The sequence below is a fragment of the Pieris brassicae genome, chromosome 6, assembly GCF_905147105.1.
Source record: "Pieris brassicae chromosome 6, ilPieBrab1.1, whole genome shotgun sequence".
NCBI classification, from domain to species: Eukaryota; Metazoa; Arthropoda; class Insecta; order Lepidoptera; family Pieridae; genus Pieris; species Pieris brassicae.
This window is the reverse complement of record NC_059670.1, coordinates 8,591,432-8,608,684: the sequence shown is the minus strand read 5'-3', so window position 1 is coordinate 8,608,684 and position 17,253 is coordinate 8,591,432. Positions and strand designations below refer to the sequence as shown.

At 33.9% G+C, this 17,253-nt stretch overlaps 1 protein-coding gene across 1 annotated transcript in view; it reads right to left on the bottom strand.

Annotated features, from left to right (window-relative positions):
- Window positions 1-4,576: 4,576 nt before the first annotated feature.
- Window positions 4,577-17,253, bottom strand: part of LOC123711068 (mucin-3A) — a 29,308-nt gene continuing 16,631 nt past the window's right edge. Inside the window, exons 3-7 of the mRNA XM_045663472.1 lie at window positions 15,076-15,117; window positions 14,615-14,821; window positions 14,081-14,353; window positions 6,184-13,918; window positions 4,577-6,008 (exon numbers count right to left, since the gene is read on the bottom strand). Coding sequence (XP_045519428.1) covers window positions 5,906-6,008; window positions 6,184-13,918; window positions 14,081-14,353; window positions 14,615-14,821; window positions 15,076-15,117 — 8,360 coding nt within the window. The 3' untranslated portion in view covers window positions 4,577-5,905. The remainder of the gene's footprint in view (window positions 6,009-6,183; window positions 13,919-14,080; window positions 14,354-14,614; window positions 14,822-15,075; window positions 15,118-17,253) is intronic.

Below are 17,253 nucleotides of genomic sequence, written 5' to 3'. Positions count from 1 at the left end.
TACTATTATAGTACAAGATACTATTGGGCACTAGGCTAAGTATCCGACTTGCAAATTTTTATTAAAAAAATTAGACAATTTCAAACTTGTTCGGCCCCTCATTAAATATTAATATTATACAGTGATATAGGTAGTTGCATTCTAATCGTGCTAACTCTAATAGTAGTAATTTATATGCCATTAAGAAATAACGAGTTCAGTACCATAACCTCATTGAAGTTGAGCAACTTAATCCAGAATATTTAAAAAAGTATTCAATGTGTATTTTATAAGGATTTTGTGTAGCTATACACAAATAAAACCCAATCAATTCAGTCTAGTAGAATAAAACCATTGAGTAAAAGGCTAAAAACTGTATGAAACTGATGTTATTCTGTAACGAAGTTATATATTTCAAATAACAATAAATACGATTTACGACTCAATAAAAGGAATATCGCTGGAATTCTATCTCACATCAGTTTCGCCAAATTGTGTTTCCGGTTGTGTTTTACAATAGACTTTCGAACGAGTATATGTAAATCATAAAGCATTACCTCATTTCGTTTTAATGAAAATATCATTTCCTTCCAAGGAGGTGTATCCAAACTTTACATCCGTCATTTTGCATGGGCCAACGGTCGAGAGGCAGTGGCAGGGGTGTAAGGGGGAACAGCGGGTGGAGCGGTGCCACCCCGCGAGCCTCGGCGCCCCCCGCCCGTCGCAGGATCGATACGTCATTTGAGCTGGTCGCCATGGAGACCGCGAACGGTGCGGGGCGGCGGCGCCGCGACTTCAGGATGGTGGGTGCACGGGACTCCGCGGAGCCCGCGAGTGCGCTAACCCGCATTTCCTTGCCTAATAAAAACATTCATATCAATAATTAACTAATTTTATCACTGATACCCGAGAATCCTATTTCTGTAAGCCTCTAAGGAATATGCAATTCCTTGAATAATCATTTGATTTTATTGTCTTACTATTGTCGAAGGTCGTGAAAGCGATTTGTATGAAGTAGGATAAAAGCTTTTCCGTAGATCGCATCGGGACCGTAAACATCATCGGCTTAGGAATGATCGCTTCTATTTATGGGGTGAATGCTTGTTAAATAGTTCAATAGAGTTATTCGTCCTCCAAATAGTTTACAAATAGGTTCCCACATTTTAAGAACAAAATTAAGTAACTCAAATCCTTAATTAGGTGGGTTTATGACTTTTTCATAAGGAATGACACAACTTTTCAGGTGTTACTTTAACAGTAACACGATAATATTGATGATTTGAAAAAACATAGGTGTAATGTACGTGAGAATTAGGTACTAGTTAAAAAAACGGACAATAATGAATTGAGCTAATAATGGTAACAATTTTATAACCATTCAATATGAAATATTATTATTTATATATTACTAGAGTATTCCATTATTTCGATTGTGATTTACGTTTATACCTACCAAACACCGCCAATTAACAAATTTAAATTTTTAAAAGGATATGAATAGAATTTGCATGTGTATACTCGTATAATTTATAATTAGTGTACAATGTAGCACATAATCGAGTTATAAACTTATAATAAATTTAAATAAGTTGAATACTCAACAAAAGTGTGCCGAGTTATTATCGTAGCTACAATACAACCAACAAATATACAAACTTTCAAATACGTGTATTTGCTTATAAAACAAGAAAGTTAGCGAACAATATAAAAGTAATGGGATAGAGCGAGAACGACACAGTATATTTTCATTAGAGTGAGTAAGAGGGACTTATTCAAATTGAGGGTACATATTTGTACATAGGTAACAAATAGCTGGTTGAGAAACAGTGGACATGCATTTGTTTGAATTTTTAATATTTTAAAATTTAATACGCGATATTTTGTCATGTTTCATTGTTGTGATTTACGATAACCGTGAATGAACTAAATTAAATAAGCTTATTTGTCGTGTGTGCTTATTACGTGGATTTACCAGTTTCTGTTTCATGTTTCTTAGTTAAAAATTAAGAGAACTCAACAACGTAAAGTAAAACTATATACATTTTAGAGATGTAGTAAGTTTATTATTTCGTTATATGGCCTTTATATTAGCCTGACGTGCGTTCAGGGACGTAGAAAGTAGTTTAACCTCGTATTTATAGACGGGATAATAACCTCAAATATTTATGGTCTGTCTCTCTCGTTTGACTTTAAAAATTAAAAATACGACAATTTTAGCTAAAGAAACATTTATGCCACTAAACACATATTTAAATGACCTAATGTTATAGTTTGACAAGGTATTTCCATGTTATGATTATTGGACAAAAAGTAGAAAAGTTCCTGTTGAAGAGAGTTGAAGGAGCAACTTCAAGAACAGGTATTTACTCAGTTAGAATATTTAGTTAGAGCAGGTAGTATAACTTATAAGATTCATGCGTATATCAAAGCATTTATGTTACTTTTTCTCTTAACGCGATATCGAACAACTTTTATCGGGTAACTATAACGACTTATAACATTCCACTTATTTGACTGATAATCTTGCAAATAATGTGCGAAATGTCGGTAATTACATATATTGTATATATGTAATTAGAATTTAAAAAAAAATGTTTATGATAATTTAATGCGTTTTAACGGGTTAAAGTATATTTCCTTAAGCTTAAAACCAATACACATTTAATGTTTTTTATAATACATTTCTAAAATATTGAATTAAGTGTTAATTAAACTTTTAATTTTATTTCATAGATTTTCAACGTACTAAAAGATTTATCTGTGTGAAGATCTTCGTTTTTAAATTATAAAATTAATGTTTTACTACAATGATTTAAATAATGCAAATAATTAGATCTTGAAAAGTGTTTAATCAATAACTCCAGTTTTTAACCATACGAAAAAATATTATCATTACGGTATGTTGTTTAAAGCGCCATCTAACTAAAATAATAGATATCACGATGTATTTTACTAGTTTCGGGTAACACTGACAGTAACCACAGAATTTTTAGGTTTCTCTTTGTTCCGCTAGATGTAGGCATAATAAATTGATCACTAAAGATTTTTAAAGCTAAAAAAACTCAGTCATTAGATATTCGTTAAAAATATTGGTCAAGTCATTCTATATTAGTAGCCTTCAATGCCCTTAGCCTATGGTGAGGTGTTCCATTCAAGCAAACATTTATATCGTAACTTAAGGGGCCTCTACATGGTCTACACTTTTAATGAAATATGTGTCGTCATCATTGTACAAAAAAAATATTTTTATTCGGTAATCCCGAAAGCCATGTGCAACTTCTTCATTTCTTCAACATCTTTTCTGCAACACTATATTCATTTTCTAATTATTTTGCCTTTACACGGTCTACATAGTTGCATGTATGTATATATCTTGGCTATTACTTATAACTAAAATAAACAGAAACAAACACAAACGAACGTATCGCTACTCGAACGAATCGTAGCAAAATTCACATGAAAAAGGAACGAATTTAGGCGGTAAAGCGAGCCAGCAATAATATGACAGATAAATATTACAGTATTTTTGATTGTATAGCGATCGTTTCGGCCATAAAGCTGGAACACTAAACATTCATCGGACATACAAAAAATATTTCCCAGACATAGTAAAAATATTGAATAATCTAGCAGTATATGCTGACTGATGCTACCAGAAATACCCTTGCAGCTTTACATTTTGGTGAATAAGGGCTCGTATAGGAGCACTTTTAGTTTAGCGGTTTAGAGCAGTGCTATACTTTAAATAATTATAAATTGTGGTTATAATCGAAGTTATAAGAATTGATCGAATCCATTACTACAATTCAATTTAAAAGTATTTTTTCTAGGTATAAACATATCTGTCTATTTAAATGATCACAGTTGGTTCTTTTTATTTTTTAGTCAAGTTCTTATTACGATATTTTTATGTATTCTTACGGTTACGTTATAGCGTTGCGTTTAGAAACGTATTAACGTATTGCGAAATAATAAAAATATCTTGGTGAACTAAACTACTACTCATTTAAAGAGTAGTGCTGTCACGTAGTGGTTAAGCGCGAATCTCATCCAGAGGTCTTCCATTCCGTTCAGTTAGCCGGTTCAAATGCCAACTGTATCCCAAAAGATGTTACTTTCTGGGTGTTGTGCGCGATTTATACTTCATTGTACGTTGGACGTATAATCAAACTCGTTTGGTAACGGGCTTGTTGTTTTTTTGCTAAAAGTGGTCCAATCAATTGAATCTTGGGAAATAATTTTAAATTAAATAGCGATTAAAGAACAATAAACTTTTATAACAGCTTAAAAAATTAGAAGTTTTTAAGAGTAAAATGGTATTATATTAGACATTAATTGACATATGGATATAAATAATTGAAAGCAAGCTGGGGATCAATAAAAGTATTTAATTTTATTTGAAAATATTTTCAATTGATTCATTCAAGTTGGGTTTAGGTCTTGTTACCAATGGGGAACCATTTATGTGTATATTACATTGATATTTTATAATGAACTTAAATTCAATAGATTTTAATATTATGTGAGTGACTTTAATTTCAATATTTAAATAGGTTATTATACGTAAGAGGTATGAAAAGAATAAATAAACAAGATGTGATTTTGAACCTTTTATTTAAACTCAGTTTGCACAGTTGTAAAGGTAGCTAATTCTAGCTTAAGTTCGGTAAATTGTGATTAAATCCAAAGATAATACATAATAATTGACATTAAATTTATAACTGCTGTATGTATTTTTTGAAACGTAACGCTTTAAACAAATGTGTTTTGACTATTGCTATAACTTTAAATAAATAAGATATAATATAACTACAACCTGCGTACACAGAAACAGATTTGTACGAATTAATGTAACTGACATATTAGTGTAATGCGCGTTACAAGAGTCCTAAAACTTTCGTACTGATCTAAATCTGTAAAAATATTTAAAAGTCTACCAGCACTTTGTATCAAAATCTAAGATTACAAAACGATATTATTGTATAATTCGAGTGCCTTCTGTATTGGCAACTTTCACTTAACAAGTGCTAGTAATAACTGGAGCTTCCACGAATTAAAGAAAACAAGGTAATAATAGAAGTCACTTTCTGTAAATCGTGAAATTATGAAAAGTGTCGGCCGAGGTTGCCGGCAAGGATCGCATCGATCGACACTTTTCGAGTCAATAAGATATGCTCCTGTACTTCAAAATTAAAAAAATCACTGGTCTTAAACATGGCTTAAGTACTATACACCTAACATATTATATAAATTATTACAAATTAAGGCATTTACAACATCAGAATTCCTTAAATAACATAGAAACTTCAGATTTACACGATACTAGATTGAAGTGTAACATCGTGTAAAAATAAAGAATTGACTAATGTGATATCGGTAAATCAATTTAGTTTACGATCAAAAATGGTCAAGATTTCGGCGATCTAAACTGACCAACGAAGTCGTTAAGATGATGCGTCGTACGAACATGGCTCGTATCGGATGTGGGAAGATCTAAGGTATTCAACTACCAAACGTCCTTAACGTCCACGTTTCGGTCAGTTTCATAAAACTATTAAGTATGAAAATAATAAATTTAGACGAATATACGTAGTACCTATTATAATGGCATAGTTTTTTTTATAAACCATTCGTTTGGCACTAAATCTTGTAAAAATTATTTATAACTCACAAAAATTAGATTCGATTTCGGTATTTAGTTCATTAATCACAGTCACCGTTGTTTTAATATTTAAGTGTGCCACTCTTTAATGAAAAATTATAATATCGATTACTAATATATGACACAAATTCTAAAACTATTCCATCGCGAAATTTGAGCATTATTCTTGTGCATCAAAGAATATTTTTATGAAAAAGTATTTCTTATCACGTAGATGTTTTAATCTCTGTGATCACTAATGTAGTTTTCTTCGAATCTAGGTTTTCACCTCCGTCGGGCGGACACCGCGGCTGCTATCATCTGTCTCAGCATCGGTTCCGGGGTGCACGCCTTTGGATCACACTTCATTTGACCATCGCCGCCACATCTGTAATAATTAATTAAAATGTTAAAAAATCAAAGTCCTTGTGTTAAATTTTAATAATTGATTCATATTTTTATGTGCTATGAGGTTGTATGCTTAAAGTTTTTATTTTTTTTAACAAATAACTAATAGCAGTAAAGTAGAAGTAACTTATCTAATTTATTGAGAAGTGACTTACGTGCAGTGAAGACAAGGTCCAGAGGAAGCTCGTACAACTTCGCCAACCTTGTACGTATGACCTTTAATGTGACACCCTCTTCTTTGTGCTGCTCCTTTATACGCGTGGGGAAGAAAATGTGGAGGTAGAGTTGTTGTGGTAGTAGTTGTCGTTGTGGTAACGTTCAGTGTCGTTGCCATAGACACAGGACACTCATAGCGAGGACAGCAGAATCCTTGAATAGGTTCCTCACGACATCCATGGATGGGTGGGGGACAACTCTGTTGCAAGCAAATGATATCGCTTCTAAAGCAGAAACAAAAGTCGCATGGGTCGTCTCTTGGTATTTGCTGTGTAGATCCATAAACTTTACCGCCGTAACGACATATACCAGGTATAACTGCTTGTTCCTCTTCGCCATAGTCTGGTTCTTGGCCGTAACCACTGACACCGCTAGGTGGGAATTCAGGTGATGGTATTTCATCAGTAGGTTGATCAACAGGTTTTGTTGTGATTGGTTTGCTTGTTGTAGATGAAGTTTCAAACAATTTTTCATCAAATAACGTTGTTTTAACTGACGTGATTTCTTCATGAACGTAGTGAGGTGTAGTTGTCTTTGTTTCCAATAGTACATCTGGTTTTTGAGCTTCTTCATTCATAACAGTATGAGATTTTTCTGTTGTTGCAGTGATATCTAGATCAGGCATCTTCGTATCCAATGGAATAGAGGTTAGATTATCTTCGTTTTTAATCATAGAAGACGTTTGAGTAGGTGAAACTGTTGATTCCATTCCTACATCTGTTGGCTCCAATTTATCTTGCTCCCTAATTTCTGTATCTTTTTGTGGTTCTGAAGAACTGCTAATTTCAGACGCGGTAGTTGTGTACATGTAATTATTACTTAGTGTGGTTTCTTGACTATAGCCATGGGGAGTTACCGTTACATCGGTTGATTTTTCTGTTTGCAGCCCGTTACTTAAATTATCAGAAAGAGATTGGTCACCTCGTTCCGTGGATTGAATACCTGTTGCTCTTTCTGTTGATGATTCATCTATAGGTACAATAGAGGTCTCTTGTATGATTTGATGAGTATGTTCTTCAAGTTCAACAAAGTATGGCGTTGTCTCTGAATATTCATATTTGGATTCAGTGGTTGATTCCTGTATATCAATCTTATCAGCTAATGCACGTTCTGTGCTAATACCTGTCGTGTCCATAAGTGTTGAGCTAATGGAATCCAATCTTGTATTCTCCACCGGTGATTTTGTTGCAAATTGTTCAGGTGTAACGGATTGAAGACTTTCTGTTGAGAGTGTATTATCGGTGGTGTCTTGGGATAATATATCATTTTGGGTAGAAATGAATGTTTCCTCTTTTACATTTGTTGGTTTTGTGTGTATTTCGTAAGATGTTTCAGTACTGCCTTCTGGTTCTCTATTTTTAGTTGAATCAATTTCTTGCTTAGGTGTTTCCTCCTGAATTGTATCCACATCGTTAGTAATTACGGGCAATTCTGGTGCTTTTGTGAATTTCTCGGGTTCATTTTCTACAACTTCTGGTGTCGAAATTCCATCCTGACTATTTTCATCTACGGAAGACATGGTAATTTCCTGAAAATCTGTTGATATTGGTAGCGGTTGTTCAGTTATTTGATCAGATTTCTTTGTTGATTGTATCACAGACTCAGTGGTGAATAGTTCAGGTTGTTTTGTTTTTTCTTCAATAAGTATGGGATAGTCTGTTGCATCGTGAGTTTCAGATGTTAGCACGGATGGTTTGGTTGAAATATCTCCTTGAGCCTCTGTACTTTGTTCTTCAAACTCCTTCTCCACCAAAACGTCTCTTAAAGTTGTACTTATTACAGAACTTTCATCTTCTGTAACGTGTGGACGTTCTTGTTTAGATTCATTATCATTTTGAGTTATAGACGAAGAAGTCATTTCTATTTCAGAACGTGTTGTTAATTCTTCGAAGGTTGTACCCGGCTGCTCAGTAATAGCACCAAGTATAGATTCATCTAAAGATTGGCTAGCCTTACTTGTTGGTTCTTCCTTAGGTGATTCAGTTATTATATCAGAATCTTTAATTCTACTTGTAAATTCAGTAGATGACGCGACGGTATCTGCATTTTGTTTTGTAGTTAATAAACCTTTACCTGTTGTTGTTATTTCTACGCCAGTAGTTAGTTCCGACTCCTTAGTTTTAGTAACTGCTATTGTTTGTATATTTTCGGTAACAGATTCAGCTACTGCGTGCGGTTTTTTTGTTATAAGTGACATCGGAGATAAAGTTTGTTTTTCTTGTGTTTCAGAGCTATCAGTAGATGCTTTCGTTTCTTGTTCTAACTCAACTGCAATCGGAGACGTCGTTGAACTCAACCCAGATTCAGGATCAAATGTTGATTCAGAATGGCTTACAAATGTTGTATCTTTCTCTAGAACCTCTGGAATAATGTTTGGTTGAGTGGTCATGGGCAATTTTTCAATCTCAAGTCCATGAGTTTGGCCATCATCATTTACAGAAGATTCGGTACTTTCATGAAGTGTCATTGTGTCTACAGGTTCATCTAATAAAGTAGTATTAGGTTTATCAGTGTTTGAGATAGTCGTTTCATATTTCTCAATTTCGTCCGTTACTAAGATTTCTGGCTGAGATTCTTTTGTCGATTCAGTAGATTGAACAATTTCGTTGTCAACTAATTCATTGGATGACTTGGTCGATTGTTCAGTTACAGTTTTGTCCAATTTGTTTGGTGATTCAGTAGATTGTTTATTAAGCTCTTGGTCTAATTCAGTTGATGATTCAGTCGATTGTTCACTACCAGTTTCGTCCGATTCATTTGATTGTTCAGTAACAGTTTTATCTAATTCATTTGGTGATCCAGTCGATTGTTCCGAACCAGTTTTGTCTGATTCATTTGAAGATTCAGTCGATTGTTCAGTTACAGTTTTTTCTGATTCGTTTGATGGTTCAGTACCAGTTTTGTCTAATTCATTTGGTGATCCAGTTGATTGTTCCGAATCACTTTTATCTAATTCAGTTGGTGATCCAGTCGATTGTTCCGAACCAGTTTTGTCTGATTCATTTGAAGATCCAGTCGATTGTTCAGCAACAGTTTTGTCTGATTCATTTGATGGTTCAGTACCAGTTTTGTCTAATTCATTTGGTGATCCAGTCGATTGTTCCGAACCAGTTTTGTCCAATTCATTTGAAGATCCAGTCGATTGTTCAGTAACAGTTTTGTCTGATTCAGTAGATTGTTCCTGATCGGTTTTATCAAATTCATTTATTGGTTCAGTTGATGGTTCTGTACCAGTTTTATCTGATCCATAAGATGATCCAGTTGATTCTGTTACAATTTTGTCTGATTCATTTGGTGATCCAGTCGATTGTTCAGTAATAGTTTTGTCTGATTCAATAGATTGTTCCTTATTAGTTTTGTCTGATTCATTTGGTGATCCAGTCGATTGTTCAGTAACAGTTTTGTCTGATTCATTTGGTGATCCAGTTGATTGTCCAGTTACAGTTTTGTCTGATTCATTTGATGGTTCAGTAACAGTTTTGTCTGATTCGGTATATTGTTCCTTATCAGTTTTGTCTGATTCATTTGGTGATCCAGTCGATTGTTCAGTAACAGTTTTGTCTGATTCGGTATATTGTTCCTTATCAGTTTTGTCTGATTCATTTGGTGATCCAGTCGATTGTTCAGTAACAGTTTTGTCTGATTCAGTAAATTGTTCCTTATCAGTTTTGTCTGATTCACTTGGTGATCCAGTCGATTGTTCAGTAACAGTTTTGTCTGATTCGGTATATTGTTCCTTATCAGTTTTGTCTGATTTACTTGGTGATCCAGTCGATTGTTCAGTAACAGTTTTTTCTGATTGATTTGACGGTTCAGTCAATTGTTCACTATCAGTTTTTTCTAGTTCGTAAGATGCTTCAGTGATTTGTTCATTACCAGTTTTATCTAATTCATTTGACTGTTCAGTTACTTCATGTATATCCTTTGTGTAATAGTTTTCTGTTGCTATATCAGTTACCAATTCGCTTACGCTTTCAGAAATATTTGGTAATGAAATTATAGTGGTTTCTTCTGATATGTCATTGTAGCTTGGTGTTGTATTTATTTTATCATCACCCAGATTTACAAGAGACTCGGTTGTTTTTTCAAAATCATTGGTGTGCGTGTCTTCTATTGGCTTGCTTGTAGTATAATCTGATGGTTCATTTACGCTTGACGTTGTTGTTTCTTTATCCATAACAGGTTTTTCATTAGATTCTGCAGATGTAGTAATTTTTTCATCTTCAATTGAAGGTGGTACGGTAGCCAATGTTTCAGTGTGTTGCTCAATGTCCTTCCTAATATCTGAAGTCTTGTCTTCTGTTGGGTTTTGAGTGACTGCAGTGGTGAAGGCTTGAGTCACTTCAGTATATTTAATTTCAGGCATCTTGGTTTGAGTTTCTTGCTTATCAGTTGATGTCAGGTCGACTTGTTCTATTTCAGATTGATCTTTTTGGCTATCATTCTGATTAAACTCGGTGGTTTTAGCGGGGCTGACTTCTGTAATAATGTCAGGTATGTCCTTGTCTATAGCTTTTTGAGTTTGATTTTCATTAATAGTTGAAGATGATGTTTTTTCTGGTTCTGATTGCTTGTGTGACTCAGGCTGGAAAGTAGTGCCTTCTTTGTTGAATATTTCTGTAGCTTCTTCTATCACCTCTGCCTCTGTTACTGTTGGAATATCTGGTGATACAGAATCATGTTCTTCCTTTTTAGATTCTTCTGTTGACGTAGCGTATATTTCAGGATGCGTAGGGTCATCTGCATTTTTGGTAAATGCCTCAGGAGTTAAAGTGCTTGGATAATTATATCTTTGTTCTGTTGTCGGATGTTCAGAAGTAAAAGGTGCTCCGGTCACATCTGTGATAGGTTGCACTGAAAGATCTAAATCTGGTATTTCTTTTGTAAATGAAATTTCAGATTCTGTGGTATCAAATGAATTTTCATCATATGGAATAGATGATAACAAATGTGGTCGACTAGTGGTTATTTTTTCTTCTAATATTTCACTATATGTCGTTTTTTCGTCTATATCTGGAGGTCCGGTAACATGGATAAATTCATTTTGGTTACTTTCTTTGTCACTCTGAGAGGAAACCATTGTATTGGCGGTAGTTGATTCTTCTTTAGGATAGTTAGTCAGCATGTCTTTTGTATTTTCTTTAGAAACTGCTTCTGTTCTGATTTCTGTTTTATCAGCCATTTCTGTAGTACTCTCTGTATTTATGCCGTCTAAGGATGCACCTAAAGTCGTGTAATACAATATAGTTTCATCTGAGGTTTTAGAACTGTATTCAGTTGTAGCTTTTTCTGTTGCTATGACGAGATGTTCTTTAACAGTACTTAAATCAAATATTGATGATGTTATTGTTTCAATATCTGAAACAGATGGTTCAGTAGAAGGCTTATCAGCTTCTGATTGTCTATCAGGTTGGTGACTTAGTAAGTTTTCATTGACTAAATAGGTTTGAGTTGTACTTTCTTTACGGATAGTTTCAACAGTTTGTTTAATTTCAGAAGATGTTATACTTGGTACCGTAGTTTCTATAAATGGTTCTAATGTACTCTGAGATTCAGATACTGTAAAATCTTCCGGCTGATTGGCTTGGTCTGGTTCTTTTGTTGGAATAGGTTGACCAAGTTCGGGTGAATTTACTTCATTAACAACACCAGGAGAAACTGTCTCCTGTTGCATACAATCTGTGCCAACACATGGTATATTGGCTTTAGTTTCATCATATTCTTTTCTTCGGCAATTTTCATCTCTACAAATATCTTCATGTATTGTTTCCTTATCTAGTACATCCGTTACTTTATTATTGGGTATTTTGGAATCTATTGTACAATCGTCACCTATGCATGGTGTTACAACTGGTACTTGACATTCATTTTCATTATTACAAGGCTTGTTATTCGTTTCAAATTTATCTTCGATATCAGTCTGGAGAACAGGATTTTTAATACAGTTTTCCCCTTCACATGGTTTGATTACTGGTACTTGACAGTCAGTTGTTTCATCACATGGTTGAGTGTCAGATACTGGGATTTGTTCCTTCTTAGAGTCACAATTTCCATTTGAACAGTCATTTAAGTCATTTTGTTGCAAAACGGAAGGTTCTGTATCTTGACAACCATTTTCACCGCATACGTGTTTAACTGGATTTTCTGTTGGTTTACTTTCTTGATTAATAAGACATTCATCACCCACACATTTAATAGGCTTTGGACTTTCTGTACCAGACATTTGGCTATGTGATTCTGGGGCAATAGTTTCTTTAGTATTGCAAACATATGTTGGACAGCATGAGTCAGGCGAGTCATAAATAGGCTGACAATCATTCATATTGTCCATATATTCCAGAGGTGGAGTACAAATTATAGGATCGCATTTGATAATACTACTAACACATTTACAACTTATGTGGCATTTATTTGTACTTGGAACTGAAGTATTATTCTTAAATGTTATACCGCCAAGCAAGCAGTCTCCTTCACCCGGTATTCTAGCTGGTAAAGTCTCTTCTAAGATTTCATTTTCTTGAACATTTATTGTGGTAGTTTCTTGACTATTTGTTGTAATAGTAGAATATGTTGGTTGTTCAGTAAAGGTCATTACTTTTGGCGTTGTCTCACTACTTTCTTGTTTAGTAATCGATTCCTCAACATGCGTTGGCTTGAAAGTAGTTAGAGGTTCTTCGAAACCATTTTCAATATTATCTGTCTTTTCGGGTAATTTTGTAGCAATAATGAATTCCTCGTCTATTGGAGTCATATTATCTACATCGTCTAGTAAACTTTGTTTAGTAGTTATTTCTGTTATAACTTCACTTATTTCATTTAATTTTGGTGTAACAGTAGGCTCTACTGTAGTATATTGATCTGAAGTTTTAGTTGATGATATATAATTTGAGATGGTATCTTGTTTTGGTTTCAAATTATCTTCTACTGACGTCGTATAGTCAAGTTCTCCTGAAGGTACTACTGTTGTCATCATATTCAAACCCTTTTCTTCATCTGTATCCTCCTTTGATTCATTTGTATTGGTTGAAGTAATAGAAACTGATGGTTCAGTTGTTAATACTTTGTTTTCGTTTTCAATATCACTCTGTGTTGTTACTTCTGAAAAAACTGTATTAATTTCTGTAGAATATGGATATACATTATGGCTTGTTACTGGAGGTGTATCAGGATGTAAGCTTGGTATGGTTGTCAATAAATTATCTTCGCCACTTCCCTCTATTTCAGTATCGCCAATTGATGCGATCTCAGTGTAAGACTCGTCTGGCTCATTTCTGTATCCACTTCCTTCAACCCCAAATCTTCTTGGAGGTGTCAAGGTAGTAGTTTCTTCATTAAATTGCTCGGTTGATAGTTCGTCACCTTCACATATATATGTATCAGGACAGCACTGGCCCTGTTGAGGAGGTAGCGATGTACAATTTTTGCCTTCGTTTTCCATAGGTGTACCGCATTCTTGAACAACACAAACTATATCGCCCTTCATACAATAACAATGTTCACAAGCTTTTTCAGTCTTTATAAGAGCTCCATCAGAAAATATTTTATCATCATGAATACAGTCTTGTGAAGCTTGTGTTACTGGCATCATAGTTGTTGTCGTTAACAAAAATCCAGGTGTTGGTCTTACTGTTGTCGTCATGTCATCCAGAAGAGGTATCTCATCTTCGGCATGATCTGAAACAGTAAATAAATATCAGCTCTTAATATGCATAAGTACAAATGTAAGTACAACTTACTTAGTTCTTTACATTACAAAATTATTTTTTAAATATTTGGAAATAGAATTCTTTAAGGGGTCAGTGTAGATGCGAAAAATAGATAAATAAAAGAACTCACCACATGAGTAACGAATAGGACAACAGACATCCTTGTGATATATTGGTGTGCAACCATCTACGTGCAAAGTACATTCTTGCATAACACACGTTGTCATGTTATGAATGCAGTAACAATGTTCACATGGCTTGTTCGGAGTGGGTGGAACTTTGGCCCCTTCAGGAAAGTATTTTCCGTTAATACTGCAGCCATATTTGTCCATTTTGCCTAATCCAGTAGCTCCGTATTCTGCTGGAGATGAGGTGGATGTGGATGTCAGTAGATCTACTGGAACTAAAAAATACAATTTAATAGTTAGTTATAGGAAAATCAAAACTGTTGGACAAAATATACTTAAAGTTGTTTCAAACCAATGTATTAACATACACTCGGTTACACTCACATTCAAACTCGGTTTTTAAATAATTGTTTTAAATATTGGACTTAAAGCACGGAATAAGCAGCGTACAACGAAACGAATCTCTAAAAGCTATTGTACCAATAATTATTACAATATACGATGACAATAAGAGGGTAGGTGTAATGTCTAATTACCATCTGGACATGTGACAATGGGACAGCATTGATCCGCACGTTTCTCCACGGTACAGTCCTGTCCAATGGGTTTCGTGAACGGACAGACCCTCAAATAACACATCAGCATTCGGTTGTGACACGTGCAGTTAAGGCATGGCTCGTTGGTCATGATGCGGTCGCTTTCGCCGTAGTGTTGGAAGTTATAGTAGCATCCCTCGACTGGAGCTGAAAATTCGGGTGAATTGTATTATTCAATAATTTTCTTTGATGTTTTGAAACCATTCGACCTTCATTTGTAGAAGGTCTTTTTTAATTCTAGATAGAGATTTTATCATAGTTAATCAAAATATGTCGCAAACAAATTGCAAATTACTAAACAATTATAAAATATTATATTCAAGTTTCAATTACTTTGAATTATTACGTATATTTCATTCAATCTATGTCATTCATTATCTGTTATACATTTGGTTACTCACCTTCAAAAAGATCTAGCGCCGTCTGGTTGCTTGCAGTAGGTGCTGAAAAGAAACGAAATTAAATAAGCAAAAGGGACATAAAACTATATTAACAGTATGCCACAAGCCATACTTTATGCATTAAAGTGTAACTCGAGACACAAATTGTATTAGACTTCAAAAGTTGGAAAAAAGTGCATCGAGTCTGTTCTGAATGAGGCCATTATTCTGAGTAAAGAATAAATCATTTTTTCCTAGTTAGGCCATATTTAACCTCTGTTTTTTCCGTATTGCACTAATTGTGAATTGTCAAACATAAGCAACACAAACACTATAACATAGGTGTGTGTACTTCCTTAACAACCCAAAAGGCACAGGGGCAGTCACACGTCTGTTTCATAACTTTTCCTATTAGGCAATAAGTGTCAATTATATAAGTCATAGAGACGAAGGCTCACTGCGCACTGATATATAATTACTTAATATGCGACAAATTGTAATTAAAGTAACTGCGTATATATTGAAACTGTTTATTCTTAACTGGTTAGCGAGGGCAAACGTCAAGCTATCAATATTACCAATTGTGTTGATGCGTGAGATCATATAACAGCATAGCGGTGTTTTTCTTCCTATAGCGGTCCAATCGTGTAAGTTGGACAATAACTATAAAATTCGCAATTTGGAAAATCTGTAAGGCACGTTTTCTGTTGAATCAAACTTGAGTTTGTCGATGATCTAATGATGATGCGATCAGGATTATTTTTCGTGACTTTTGTTCATTTTAATGAAGTTTACTTCATTAAAAAACATTATACGCATTACATATGCATCTTAATGATTTTTTAAAATAAAATATTACCATTGCTTACGTTGTTAATTAAAACTTTTTTTATACTGATCACAAACGTTTTATTTTTTATCGTAGTTTTACTCAAGAGTGGCAATTGTACTTCTCTTACTTTTAATTTGTTACCTATAGGTAAAGATTTATGGCAGTAGATGTCCCGCGCCTACGTTTGCGTGGTAAACAAATCTATATTCTATTAAATACCTTAATCCTAGCTATGTTCGGGGATTTGTTTCAAATTTATAACGAGTTTTAACAAATAAAGATTTGATTAAACTCATTTATAATATGAACCAAAAAGGACTTGTATTGCAGTCAACTTGAGATCGTCAGCCGTTTACCTAACGGTCTCCTGGAATGTTGTTCATCCGGTTGGGTATTTTAATATTTTGTATAAGAAATCAATAATTATATAATTCGTTACATCAAGAGATAATTTAATTATAGTAATACTGGAATTCAAATATTAGTTAGATGCATGATAATCCTAGCCTAGAATAAATTAGGGCCTAACCAGCTTCATCGTGGTGATAAATTTAATGTATGTTCGACACAAAGTGTTGCTTCAATGGTTGCATAAGTGTCGTAAAAAGTTTTAAATACAATACACAATTGTGTTAGTACACACTGCGTAAAGATTAAAATAAACGCATCAGATGGTTCCTGATTATTTATTCATTTAAATATAGTCAAATATATTTGAATCTACTTAAGTATGTAAAATCGTGTGCTTAACGACACGGTCGAAGTAATCAAAGCGAGGAGGCAGCATGAATTCAAAATTTGCACTACATTAATATGGATTGTCGTTTCAATGAATGAATGTCGCCGTGGTCGCCATGCTTGATGAAGTTCACACGGTAGACCTAAACATTGTAGGTCGAATTTAAATATACTTCCTAAGTATAACATAAATTCTACACAAATTCTATGAACTGACCGTGCAAAAATTTCTAATCTAATTCATAGTAATATGTCGTTGTTCATTTATCGAATCACGTCAGATTGCATGTCATTATAAAATTTATAGCATTCTATAAATTAATATATTACTCGGGTATTAAGTTGTTATACGCTAATACCTAAAAATTATTAAAAAGGATAAAAAATTGTATTTCAGAATTAGCAGTAATATAGTAAAAAACTACCTTTACTTCGAGATGAAATGAATCATTGATTTTAAGATTAAGATAAAAATTACTGTTGGAAATTTTAAGTCCTTTTTTACTAATACTGCTCACGAATTGGAATATTTTGATGTGAATAATATTTCGATAAAGGGTCATTCAACTTGTGTTCTTGGCTGCTTATACCGAAATAAATCAAAATTAGTATGGGTTAGTTTATGTGCG